General features: G+C 33.0%; 1 protein-coding gene across 1 annotated transcript; it reads left to right on the forward strand.

Moving 5' to 3' along the window:
* The first annotated feature begins 8186 nt into the window (after window positions 1–8186).
* On the forward strand, window positions 8187–11769 carry LOC133693605 (rhodanese-like domain-containing protein 6). The gene is made up of 9 exons (XM_062114848.1): window positions 8187–8461; window positions 8694–8855; window positions 8997–9102; window positions 9293–9491; window positions 9662–9743; window positions 9865–9947; window positions 10119–10251; window positions 10560–10722; window positions 10911–11769. Exons 1-9 carry the CDS (start codon window positions 8270–8272, stop codon window positions 11660–11662), a joined length of 1872 nt encoding a protein of 623 aa, XP_061970832.1. The 5' UTR covers window positions 8187–8269; the 3' UTR covers window positions 11663–11769.
* The last annotated feature ends 2312 nt before the right edge of the window (window positions 11770–14081 follow it).

Here is a 14081-nt window from a genome sequence, read left to right on the forward strand (position 1 = left end):
AAAACATCGTTTTAAATAAAAGTAAAATAAAAAAATCTTGGATTTCATCTGGATGTAAAATAAAACCTGGCCTGAATTGGGTTCTAGATTGATGGATTATCTATCTATTAGGCCGGTTTAGTTTTAATAAGCAGGATGAAGAGAATCTAAGTAGATGGAAATGGCAGACAATTTGCAATCCATAGATAGGTTGATTCCATCTTTAAATTGACAAATGATCAAATTGTATGATCCGGCGGAATAAAGCTTAGGAAAGTGGAAGAAGCTCAATGGATATGATGAGCACGTATGGAATGTCTTAAAGGTGTCTGTTTTTATAATAAAGATATATTAGGAGCATTCTTTTCTTTTCTTTCCTTCTTTTTTTTTTACCCCAAGCTGTCTAGATTCTGTAATCCACTTAATTTCTTTGTTTCTTTTAGGTCACAATCTCACTATTTCCAGTCTGTTGTAAGCAAGAAATTCTAGCTAAACTTAGAATGAAATTAGAAATATAGCTTGTTATAATTTATAACTAAATTTCAAGGATGGTAAGATTAGTCAAGATGCATATAAACGAACATCTATATTAATAAAAAAAAATTAGCATGTTGTAATAATTTTTATAGTTATAATTTAAAAAAAATATAAATTATAGTTTTTTCAAGTTTTAAAAAGAATTTATACAAAACTTAGTATAAGTTAATTAATCAAATATTTCCAAATTTATAGATGGAGAAAACTATAAATTACATTTTTTTTAATGATTTTAACATTCTAGTTAAAAAAACATTTAAAAAATCAATAAATTTACTCCTTTCTAAACAAAAACTATTTAAATATAACTATTAAAGCACCCAATTTTTTTTTTTTTGGATAAATCAAGTACCCAAAATTGAAATAATTTAATGCTCCATTTAACCATTAACATTACCGACTCAAGAAAGATCTCAAGAACAAAAGAAGGCACAAAATAACAATGCCAACAACAGAAACAAAAAGGGTCAAAACAAAAAGCTTGCTTTTTACCAGGGACTAAAAAGTTAAGCTCTTCATTCTTCAACATCACCACCCTTGACCCACTAACGTGGCCACCCCCCTATTGGCTAACCCATAATCAATTAAAATAAAATAAAAAAGAGTGAAAAAAAAAAATCAACCCCAAAGTGCACGTGACTCACGTGTTTAGCCAGGCCAACAACCACAGAATTTTTAACTCGACCACCAAACTCCTCCGCGGATGACGTCATTCTCCGGCAACATACCACCAGGAACATTGTAGAAACTTCTTCAAGACTAGACAGAACTTCCTTCCTTTCTTTCTTTCCTAGACGGTGCAGCCACAGAAGAGAAAAAAGAAAGCCAACATGGAGACAAGAGCTACTGACTCAAAAGCAGTGACCAAGCTCCAAACCACATCGTCCAAGATCGAGAAGTCCAGCTCCGGCCACCTCATCATCCTCGGTGGGGCCCACCACCTTGATGGGTTCGTCGTTGTTGTTAACTGTGACGGCCACCGGAGGACGGAGATGGAAGATGCCCAGATAGAAGAAGTGGTGTAAGCTACGTCAAGACCTAGCCATTGTCGAACTGTTGACGTCGACCACCTCCCCGCCATTACCACTGTCCTCTCTCTCTCTCTCCAAGTCTAGAGTAGAGAGGTTTGTTTTCTTTAAAGAGAAGGGAGAGAGTGAGTTTTTGCGTGTATGATGCTAGGAGGTTGTAGGGTTTTTATGGTTGTAATGATGTGTTCTTGTTTATTTGAGATAGGTTTTTGGTAGGGCCCAAAAATATTTAATTTGACCTTAGTCTATGTGAGAAGTTCATATTGATGAGTTATTTTTTTTTTGGTTCTACATGGTTAATTCTCTTTTTGATCGAATTTTTTAACAATCATTTCTATCTATATTGGTTTGTTCACAAAAATCAAAAAAATATATTGCCCTTTTTAGTTTTGATTTTTTTCGGTTTTTGTCAAATAAAATATTATTTATACCATCCTTGATTTAGAAATTATTTGTTTATCGAGTTCAAATTACAATTCAAATGAAAGTAATTAAAATAATACCTTTAATTTTAAACCATAGTTTAAATATAATATTTGCCGCATAGACAAACATGATATTAGACTAACACTCACATTAACAACATAAAAAACATTAATCATCCAAGTCAAGTAGTCACGATATTTATAACATAATTAATTTTCAATAATTATATTGAAATACTATTAGTATATATTCTCACTTGCATATTTTAAATTTGGATAATATTAACAAGAATGGAGATTTTAACTTAATATAAAAATACATAAATTAATTGATCTGAAAATATCAAAAGACAGATAGATGGAAGCAAACAGACCTAACACTTGTCTACCCATAATTGTCCCCCACATGCATGATTGAGACGATAGAGCGAAATAAACGGAATCAGCCTGGGAAAAATACAAGGATGAAAATGAAAATAAAGTAAAAGAAAAGGGGTCACAAATAAAGTAAGGAAACGTTTTAGCAGGGCCTAATTGAAAGAACAATCTGCCAAAAAGTGAATCACCTTTGGAAATAATAAAAAAAAAGGGTATTCGGCTGTGATTGAGGATTCATAGGATTTTTCCACCCTGTAGGCCCAATGGGATTTTTTACTAAATCCTTTTGACTAATTTTCCACTGATAATGAAACAAAATTACTATTGTGTGGATGGGCAAGAGACAAAAACGCTCGTATCGATTTGAAATTTTGCGTCGGAGGGAAATATTTGGAAGCATAGAAGGGAACGAGATTTGAATTTTGATCCATAAGAAGAGAACAAATTTCTTCATTTCAATGGCTGACAGCTTCGCAGTAGAGTGGCGGGAAAATCTGATCTAGCTTTCTTGACAAATTAATACTACAAGACAATTAGGCCCCGTTTGTTTGCAGGAAAGTAGTTTTTTTTGGAAAGTGAATTCCAGGGAAAGTGAATTCCGGGAAAGTGAATTCCGGGAAAGTATTTTCCGATGTTTGGTAGTATAATGGAAAATAAGTTGGAAAACATTTTCCAGTGTTTGGTTATGTTATGGAAAATGAGCTGGAAAATAACTTATTAATATTTTATTTTTTCAAGTTTATTAAAATAATGAGGAACAAATCTTACAAATTAAAAAGTTGAATGAGAATGAAATTGAAAAAAAAATATAATTTCATAAATTATCTCAAATAAAATAAATAATAATCAAAATAATAGAGATCAAATCTAAAAAATTAAAAAAAATGAAAGGTGAAGAAATTAAAATAATAATAATTAACATTTTATAAATTATTTCAAATAAAATAAGTAAAAATCAAAAGAATAAGGACCAAATTTGATAGATAAAAAATTTCAATAAAAAAATGATAAGAAAAAAGCAAATAGCAATTATAAAAATAAGGACCAAAATTAATATAAAAATTAAATTTTAAGAGATGAAATTAAAAAATAAATATTCAAAACAAATTATATATAACAATCAAAAGTTTGAGGATTAAATTTGATATAATTAGCAAATAATGACATTTCTAAATTTTTCACAACTTCCGGAAAGTGTTTTCCGCCCAAATTTTTCAGGAAAACACTTTCCTGAAAACCAAGCCAAATTTTCCTTTGACTGGAAAGTGTTTTCCGTTGACCAACTTTTCCAATAGCAAACAAACACAAGAAAGTTTGGAAAGTGGTTTCCCGGAAACCACTTTCCGGAAAACAAACACAGCCAAAAGGGAAAACACTTTCCTAGAAATCAAACCAAATTTTTCTTTGACTGGAAAGTGTTTTCCGTTGACCGAAAAGTGTTTCCGTTGACCAGAAAGTGTTTTCCGTTGACCGGAAAATGTTTTCCGTTGACCAACTTTCCTAATGGCAAACAAACACAGGAAAGTTTGGAAAGTGGTTTCCCGGAAAATAAATTCCGGGAAACAAACATGGCCTTAGAGAAATATTTGATTATGAAATGGGATGATAGAGATTTGGTGCATCTTATGGTGACTGAGATTTGAATATTAGGAAAAAGAGTAGATATCTAAATATTAGCGTGGGACTGGTAGTTGGAGTATGATATCTCGCTGTATATTAAATGTTTTTAATAAAAAATTTCATTTAAATTGTAGTTTGAAACGCAACATATCATGTAAATAAGGGAAGTCTCAATCTATATACCACGTGTATCGTGATTATAAAAAATATGTTAAATACAAATTATGAATTAAAATCTAATAATGACAATTTTTTTATTAAAAAATTCAATTTATAATGTTTTTCAGCATTCATTATTAATCTTATTATCACTGTTATTATGCTTGTCATCGTGGTCTCAATTATTATTTTTTATTGCATAGATATTTTAATTTTATATTATTACTTTTAAAATATCATAAAATTTGTTTTGTAATAATATATCTTATGAAAAAACATTTTATAAGTATAATATTTTATGGAAATCAAATGCCTTCTCACTTATTAAGGATTTGCTGACGTGGTTGATATTTTTTTCAAACTTATTATATGATTGAAAATTTGAAATATCCGCGTCATGACATCAACGAGCAGTTGCTTACTGATTAAGGGGAGCTATTAAATTATGTCGACATTTATTGGCAACCCGCTTTAATTAAAGTCAAGAATTTGCTAAACGATAAGCTGGCCTTTCAAATCTCTCTCTGTTTTTTCTTTGTTCATTTATTAGTGACAAAGCAACCAAATTCTCCCTTTCACATTCAGTTTTTATTTCATAATATTAAGGGTTGTAGAAGTGTGATGATGATTATTTTTTAATGTATTTTTTATTTAAAAATATATTAAAATAATTTTATTATTATTTAAAAATTATTTTTGTTATCAACATATTAAAACAAAAAAAATAATATTTTATGAAATATTGTTTAGAACTGATCAATTCCAAATTACACACAGAAATAGAAATATATAGCAAGAAACTAAAGTCGAGTAATTTCATAATTTTATAGGCCAATAATATGGTGTGACTTGGTTTACCGTGAGAAAAGAAAACTACTAAAATTACAATAAACCAAGTTTGTCATATCCGGTTTAATTTGATGAGTTGATTTATTAAAATCCAATTAGAGTAGAGTTTGTAATTAGAACGACCAAAATATTAACCTTATAAGAAACTGGTGGTTTTGATCAATACTAAATTAGATAATAATAAAAAATACTTCAAATCAAATTATTTAAAGTGGAATTCAATTTAGTTTTAATAATATACTATATATATTAATTAAAAAACTTGGAACTTTTTTATTAATTAAAAAGCCTTACCTACTTACAAATATCAACATAAATAGTTCTATTTAGTTTTAATATATATATATATATATAGAGAGAGAGAGAGAGAGAGAGAGTGAAAGATGATGGGTTATTTACGAGTCAAAATCTTTTAAAATTAAAAACATAATAACTACAGAAAGATACATAAAATATTTAATTTGTAATTATACAAGTCTCAATTATCAAAAAATCAATTAAACCCTTTATATATAAAAACAATCCTTCACCATAAAATTATCCAACAAAATGTTCTTCGAGCAAAACCTTCTTAATAAAAAAACTAATATTCATTTTATGTGTGTTACCTCATTTTAAGTCCTTAATATCCTTGTAATAGCCGCTATATTATAGATCCGAAACATATTTATATGGTTTGCCAGTTCTTAACATCCCTGTGAGAGCCGCTCTATTATAAATCCAAAACATATTTATATGGTTTGCCACTTTAACTTATCATGAATCCTATCATAAATCTCACCTTTAAAATATTCAATAATAACATACAAAATCTAATTATCAAAAATTTCTAACAACTAAAAACTTTGTTTGAGATTATGGTAGTAATGATGGTTCAAAGTATGTTTTGATTAGAAATATATTAAAATAAAGTTTTTTTTTTATTTTTTTAGAAATTAGACATCATCACATTAAAACGATCCGAAAACATAAAAAAAATTTCATTTTAAACAAAAAAATATTTAAAATTTTTAAAAACATGGTTTGTTTTAATGTGCTGATGTCAATAATAACATACAACATCTAGTCATAAAAAATTGCTAACAACTAAGGCTTTGTTTGAGATTGTGGTAGCGGTGACGATTCAAAGTGTTTTTTGCTTAGAAATGCATTAAAATAAAGTTTTTTTATTTTTTAAAAATTATTTTTGAGATCAACACATCAAAACAATCTAAAAACATAAAAAAAATTTATTTTAAACAAAAAAAATATAAAAAAATTTCAGAAACTTAATTTGCAGCGCATTTCAAAATACATCCAATTGTTAGACTCTGCAGGTTGACACCTAATGTCATAAAAAAGAAAACCCATTGGATTTTACGTATGAAAAGAAAAGAAAAAGAAATGTGAACAATTGAAGATAAAAAAACAAGTATTTCAAATTTTTTTTTTTAACAATAATATATGAAGATCTGGTGCATAATTTAACTAACTGAGTCCTGGCCTCGACCAAATACTCTGGCTTCTTCTTCCCGCAAGCTATCCACAGAGCCATTTCACGAATCATGTCATGCATTTTCTCATCTCTGCCTTCATCTTCCAGTAAGCATTATTGAGTGAGACTGTCATTGATGTTGTAACCTTCAATTCGAGCCCCTCATACATCTCCATATTCACCCAAAAATCCCTCCCATGGCCAACCAATAATCTAATTCCGGGAAGAAAGCACAATACAGGAAACCACATTTAACTTCGTTGCTGTGAAGCCTATCATAACCAAGCTTCAGCAGAGCAAGGTCCTGATAGGAAGTACCTGGAAATTCTGAGGTGGCCTTACTTCTGGTCAGGACCCTGAGACGCCACTACCCATATAACGAAATCGAAATGGAGCTGTGAGTTGAGCAAGCTGTTGCAGAATTGAGTCAAGAGAGCAGTCTTGAGAAAGATTGACATCCTGCAAACCCACGACAACAATGAGATATATGAGAAAGCAGTGAAAATTTTGGAGAGATACTGGGCTGAGGAAGAAGATGGAGAACCAATTGTCCAAGATGGTGGGGATGGAAATCAGCAAGGTTTTGCTTTTGGAACTAACCAGCCTAGCGTTCCTCAAGGTGGCTTCAAGTTTGGGTGAACGCACTCTCTAGCTTTTTGTAGATTTTTTCACTTGCTTTGAAATTTTCAACACTATATGTTCGTTGCTGCCAAGGCTCAGAATTTTTGGTCTGGCACATAGGGTTTCAGTAATCGATGGAAACTGTCAAAAAAATGTTAAAACTTTAGGACTCCACCTTGGAATTTCTCGAGTTGAATTGTAAAATTGCATGCCAAATTGATGGAAAAGTGATCTTTGTGATTGTCTTGATATGGAATTAGACTTGTGCTGATGATATATGATGAATTCTTATATATTGAGAGCATCAGACTTGTTCCGAATTGGCTGGTTTCTGATGTAGCTAGAGCAAATTTATCTGATGTAGCCACTGAAAATGTAGCTGCTATGGATTGTGCATCATCTTTTCAACTTACATCTCGAATGGATGAGATGTTTGAGCCTGCTGCAATGAATGCAATGTGAAAAAAACTGCTGCAGCTTGGAGGCAGTAGCATTGAAATGATTTCCATGTAGCTGTTACTCATGGTTATCAATCCCCTCTTATTAGGCATAAAGGGTTGTTAAGTGGGAAGCGTTGAGGCACAACCATAGTTATCAGACATGGTTTGAGTTGCGAATTTTGTTAGATCGATCACAAAATGAAGTTGTTTTGTTATTTATATAAATAATAACATTATTTTTTATAAAAATTAAAAAATAAATAAATTTATCTAGTCCATTTTTAAATCAATTCAAAATAAAAACCTAATCTAAGTTAGATTTAAGTATATGAACTATCAAATTAATCTAATCGAGCAAGTTTTAATAACACGTACAAATCAAAATCGCTTTAATTGAATCAACAAAATTCAGGAGAGGATCTAATCTCCATCATTAGACATTATAAAGAAGCGCTAGATAATCTTGAGGCTCAATTCATCGATCTTAGGTTTGCTTATGAATTCGAGTGTTTTTTAAGGATATTAAAGTTTAAATAATCGTTAATTTTAGTATTTGTAAAATTAATTAAAATACTACATATTCCCACATTTGTTTTTTTTAAAACAGGGCTAGACGCAATATTAAATGGGCCGGAAAGATCTTATCATCTGAAAATAATAAATAAAGATTAGAGGCTTCAGTTTTTGACAATCAAGACTAGGGCTTTAGGTTTATAGGCCTTTGTAAAGTGTAGTAGCTCTGACCTGAGTAGCTCAACCATGGCAGACAGCAACGAGAATCAGCAAGACAAAGGCAAAGATCAAGAGCAAGAGCAATATGGTGTCCTGCTTTACTACAAATACACAGAAATCCCTGATCTCAACTCCCTCCTCTCCTTCTACAATTCCAACTGCACTTCCCTCTCCCTCCTTGGCCGTGTCCGCCTCTCTCTCCATGGAGTCAATGTCACTGTAACTCAATAACCCATCTTTTTGCAGTTTAAATCTCAAAAGTTTGAATCATTTTGGTTATTAAAATTTTGGGTTTCCTTTGTTTTCTTCAATCATATCACAATCTCATTGAAAAGTTTGAAACTTTTTGCTGTTTGGGATTTTGGGTTTAGTTATTTGAGTCCAAAAATTGGAAAGTTTGGAACTTTTTGCTTATTAGAATATTGGGTTTCTTTTTTCTTCATTGGTTTAGGTTGGTGGCAAGTTGTCTTCATTGGAGAAACATATTGAAGCTGTGAAAGCTATTAGTTTATTTGAAGGGACTGATTTCAAGCTTGCTTCTTGTCATTTTCCACTGAATGACAAGGTTGCTCATGAATGTGGCTTCACTTCTCTTTCCATTCGCATTGTCAAGGTATGAATCTTTGTTCTATCAAACTTTGGTTTCTATTAGTATCATTGTTTTGAGCTATTTGGTATAGTATAGGTTTTGATTTGATTTGCGTTTGAGTTAGCTTGCTTGGTCTAACATTTTGATGCGTTTTGGTGTGGCTAGGAATTGGTTACTTTTAGCCCTTATCCTCTTGTTAAAGCACCGGATGTTTCAAATGCTGGTAGCCATTTGTCCGCTGTGGAGTTCCATTCTGTTCTTCAAAGTGCTGGTGAGTTGTGATTTTCTTTTTGAAATTTTATTACATGCTTTACTTTTTGGTTTGCTTTCGTTTTATAGGCTATGTTTATTCTTCTTTGTAGTATTTTTGTTCTCTAAATTTGGTTTTGTTGTTTTGTTATGCAAGGGAATGACTGGTAATGGTTAACTATGTGTTGGGTGATTCTGTTTATGTTTCTCAGGGAAGCTTGTAGATAAAGAAAGTCTAGTTGATGATAAAGGTCTTGTTTTATTAGATGCAAGGAATCTGTATGAGACGAGAATTGGGAAGTTTGACATGCCAAATGTGGACACTTTGGATCCTGGAATCAGACAGTATAGTGATCTGCCATCCTGGATAGATGATAATTCTGAACAATTGCGAGGAAAGAATGTCCTGATGTAAGTGCTTGTTCCAAAATTGACTTTTTATAGGTGTTTACCTGAATTCACTCTGTTTTCCATCTGATTTGGAAAATCATGTTATCATGGTTGAAGGTTGGTGCAGTTATGGCTTCAAACGCTCATTTTTCCACTCTAATCTTAGTATGTTTTGTTCGGGTGCTGTGTAGGTATTGTACTGGAGGAATCAGGTGTGAGATGGCATCGGCCTATATTAGGTCAAAAGGTGCTGGATTTGAGAATGTATTTCAGGTAGCTCTGGATCCAGCAGAAGCTAGTGTTATGCTTACCTTGACCATAAGATCCTGAGGAAGTTAGGTCCTGATTGTTGGTCGCTATGCTGATATATTTTGCAATGCTGGCTTTGTTGCAGTTGTTTGGTGGAATACAGCGTTATTTAGAACAATTTCCAGATGGTGGTTTTTTCAAAGGAAAGAATTTTGTTTTTGATCACAGGTATGATTGCTCAGAGTAGCTACGACCCTATTGATTTTAAAGTTTTTACCTTATCCTTTGGTGATTGCATAACATCATGCTTTTATTGGACTTTCTGGTGTTCAATAAAAGAAAACAAGCATAGAAAAAGAAGTGTCATTTTTGCCCAGTAATTTTGTATTGTGGCTGTAGGATTGCTGTTGGGAGCTCAGATACAAATATCTTGGGAACCTGCCTTCCCTGTGGCTTATCCTTTGATGATTACTCTTCACGATGTAGATGCTCATATTGTAGAATGCTATTATTGGTCTGTGATGGCTGCCGGGTAAGTTTTGATGACTAGAGTCCTTCTACCATTGAAAGCTAATATTTCTGACCATTTAAGCATGTCTATCATACTTTAGCTAGCTCCATCTTGTCCAGTGAATAATCTAAGAACCTTAACCAATGCTTCTCAATTTTTATCTAAAGCAAAACTTAAAATAATAGCTTTTCAGATTTCCATTTTCCCTTCTAAAAACAATCATTGCCTAATTTGTATGTATTTTGATGAACTGTTTGTTCAGCTTCCATTCCACTTGTAGGTTTCTGTATTTTGTTGGGTCTTATTTGTTAATTTTTGTGGGTGGGCAGAAGGAGGAAGCTGTTTATGTTTGCGAGCTGTGCCAAAAACATAGAAAGGTAATTGAGTCAAATGTTGCTGAAAATGGTGAACAGCAAGATATATTGCCTCAAGTTGAGCTCAAAACCATTTCCTCAGATACTATCCTCTCGCCTCATCTTCATGGGGGACAGGGTAAGGTCTGTCTCCTTATCACTTGGATCCTTTTGGTTCCATGTTTACCAAGATAACATGTAGTGCAATGGTGTATTTATCTTGGGTAATAGTGAACATCTGTCTTTTTTTTCCCTGTTACATCTTTACATTTTGTTTTCTTCCAAGAACTTCTTAGTCTTAATGCAATTGTTCATCCAATAAAACAGGTGCTAGGCCTCCAAGAAAGCTAAGAATCTTGTGCTTGCATGGGTTTCGGCAGAATGCATCTGGTTTTAAAGGAAGAACTGCATCATTAGCCAAGAAACTTAAAAACATTGCTGAGCTTGTCTTTGTTGATGCACCTCATGAGTTGCCTTTCATATTCCAGTCATGTGTCTCGGAACTAGAGTGCAGTGATGAATCATCATTTTCGTCACAACAAATTCTTCCCCCAACAGAAACTTGCAGGGGGAAGTTTGCGTGGTTGATAGCACCTGATTGCAAAGGAAGGAGTGCAACTGATTGGAAAAAGGCAGATAGTCCATTTGATCCCCTCCAGTACCTGCAGCAAACTGAAGGGTTTGATGTATCATTATCGTATTTAAAGACAGTATTCTCTCGGGATGGGCCATTTGATGGGATCCTGGGATTTTCACAAGGAGCAGCGATGGCTGCTTTACTTTGTGCACAAAAAGGGAGGCTAAAAGGTGACATTGATTTCAGATTTGCAATTTTGTGTTCTGGGTTCGCTCTTCCATTTGTGGAGATAGAGAGTGGATCGATTAACTGCCCCTCTCTCCATATATTCGGATGTGTTCCAGGCAAGGACAGGCAGATTGCAAACAAAACAAGCAGAGAACTTGCTTCCTTATTTGAAGATGGTTGCTCAGTTATTATTGAGCATGATTGTGGTCACATCATTCCTACTCGGACTCCATACATTGATGAAATCAAAGGCTTCCTTCAACGCTTTCTGTAATGCGATTAAAAATCCTTTGTTAACCAATATTGTTACTTTAAGATGGCTTCTCAGCTATGTTACCTGATCCGTATTTGCTTATTACTCATTACACCATTTTTCTTCAATCACTTGCTAATACAATTTAATTCCACGATTTATCTTTTTACTACAAATATTTTCGAAGTCCATTGAAGCCCCTCAACTGAGAATTTAAGATTTGTACACCGTACAGACTGAAATACTTGATAAAAAACAAAGGAGAACAGTCACTCGTCTGCATCATAGAAGACCAGACAACGAACACGCAAGTTCTTCAGAATGAAAACTGAGAACCAACAAATCCTAAATTTAGATTTTTTGGAATAAAAACTTTCAGCTTGTGTTTGGAATTCTAAAGCATCATGGTTCTTATATCTTTACATCAGCCAAATGAGCAAACAACGAAGCTGATGGTTTGTATATGCATTTCTCAGGAAGAGATTTACAGTCTTATACTTGAAACAAACAAGTATGATAGTGCACACATTTTTTATTTAAAAAAAATTGTTTGGGCCAAGCCTAAAAAACCTGCACCTCCATGTTGTTTAGGCTTAAAAAAAATTGTTTGGGCCAAGCCTAAAAAAAATATTTATTTTGATTCTAAAGTAAAGTAAGGCCACAATGCTACTCCTACAGTCCTGCTCGTGCTCACCTACTGCACTGCTCACTCTCTGTGTTAACATACTTTTTTATATATATATTTATTGAATTGAGTATCAAAGAATTTTTTTTACTCCAATAAAAGACTTATTTTATAAAAAACTTGTGAAAATCACCTCATCAACCAATGAGACCAGTGAAGTGCAAGCCCATTCACTCCAAGAATTGGCCAATTCATCATTCAATTAACCAAGTCAAGCTCAATCACTACACTGGCACAAAATCACATTCCATGAAAAACCTAATTTAGTATATTTAGTATGAAGTTTTTATAACCTCGTCAGATGGCCTCAAATTCTATTATTAGCAGAGAAATTAAACCATCCAGGCATTTCATTGTTGTGGGAATTACGTAGATTAATCATCTGCTTCCCGTGTTGGAATGTAGGGTGTGTATTTGTTATATATAGTTGCATGTGGTAGCAAACTAAGCTCATTTATAGAGAAACATTTTCATTTTCCAGCTATAATTATAATACCCTGCTCGATATTTGATCCAGTTTAAAGGTTGGTTTATTAGGTTATTAAATCAACTCGTGGGTCATCAAATCATTTCATGTTAATTCTAAATCAACACTGTTTTGAAAATTAAATTTTTTTTATTAGAGTTAACTTATAGATCGTGAATCAATTATCTAGTCATCTAAATTTTAACTGAATTAATATTTAAAATATTCAAAATAAAACCTAATCTAGATTGACAAATTATTGAATCGACCAGTCGGTCGGACAGGCCGAGTAGGATGGATGTGTCCATGATAATTCTAGCACCAGCTACGATCGTCCATCGAAGCAAGTGTTGTAATCAATCAGTGTCAGTACTGTTTCTACCCTTTCTGAGTTGCTTAAGAGCTAAGATGTTATTGTAAATATTAACAGTAAAGGATGTTAAGAGTTAGCTGAGAACCACTGAGCATCATTTTGAGGTCGGAGCTTCACGCCCTCACCACCCAAGCAGCACCATCAAAACAACCATCTAGATGCACAAAACTACAAAGGCTCCTGGGGATACTCCAAGCATGCAACTATTTGGGTTGGTAGCTCGTCTATTTCTGCACATGGAAAGAAGCTTCAGACTTGTGTTTTCTCTCCTTTCTTTCAGTAACGCAAGCAACCGATCGTGAACATGAAGTGTTTTGACTTTTGGGCGTAGTCCGTGTTAAAGTAATTTTGATCAAACATAAAAGGAGGCTAGAATTCTCAATAAGATGTTTATTATGAATGCTTGAGTTAACCTAAATACAAAGAAATTATATATAGGTTAAACTGAAAATACTATTCTACCCTTAATAAATAAAACTAGATAAATATTACTTAACATCTCCCCTCAAACTCACGATGCGACATCTACAAGCATCGAGAGTTTGCCAACTAGAAAACAAAAACGAGATATGGAATGCGTCTTGGTAAAGAAATCTGCAATCTGCAAGGAAGAATGAACGAAAGGCAAAGTAATGGTGTCATGCTTGAGATGATGACGAGTAAGATGACAATCGATCTCAATGTGCTTAGTTCGCTCATAAAAACCGAGTTGTGAGCAATCTGAATAGAACTCTGGTTGTCACAATTCATAGGAGTAGGATGAGAAAAGAAAACTCTCATATCAGCAAGTAACCAACGTAACCAAACAATCTCTTTGGTAGTAGATGCCATGACAGAAGTTGAAGGAAAGTTGAAATACCAGATTTTGCAGAAGCGGAAGACAAAATATCACTCCAAAATTTTTTATTTTTCTTGC

Source organism: Populus nigra, chromosome 5 (assembly GCF_951802175.1).
Source record: "Populus nigra chromosome 5, ddPopNigr1.1, whole genome shotgun sequence".
Taxonomy (NCBI): Eukaryota; Viridiplantae; Streptophyta; class Magnoliopsida; order Malpighiales; family Salicaceae; genus Populus; species Populus nigra.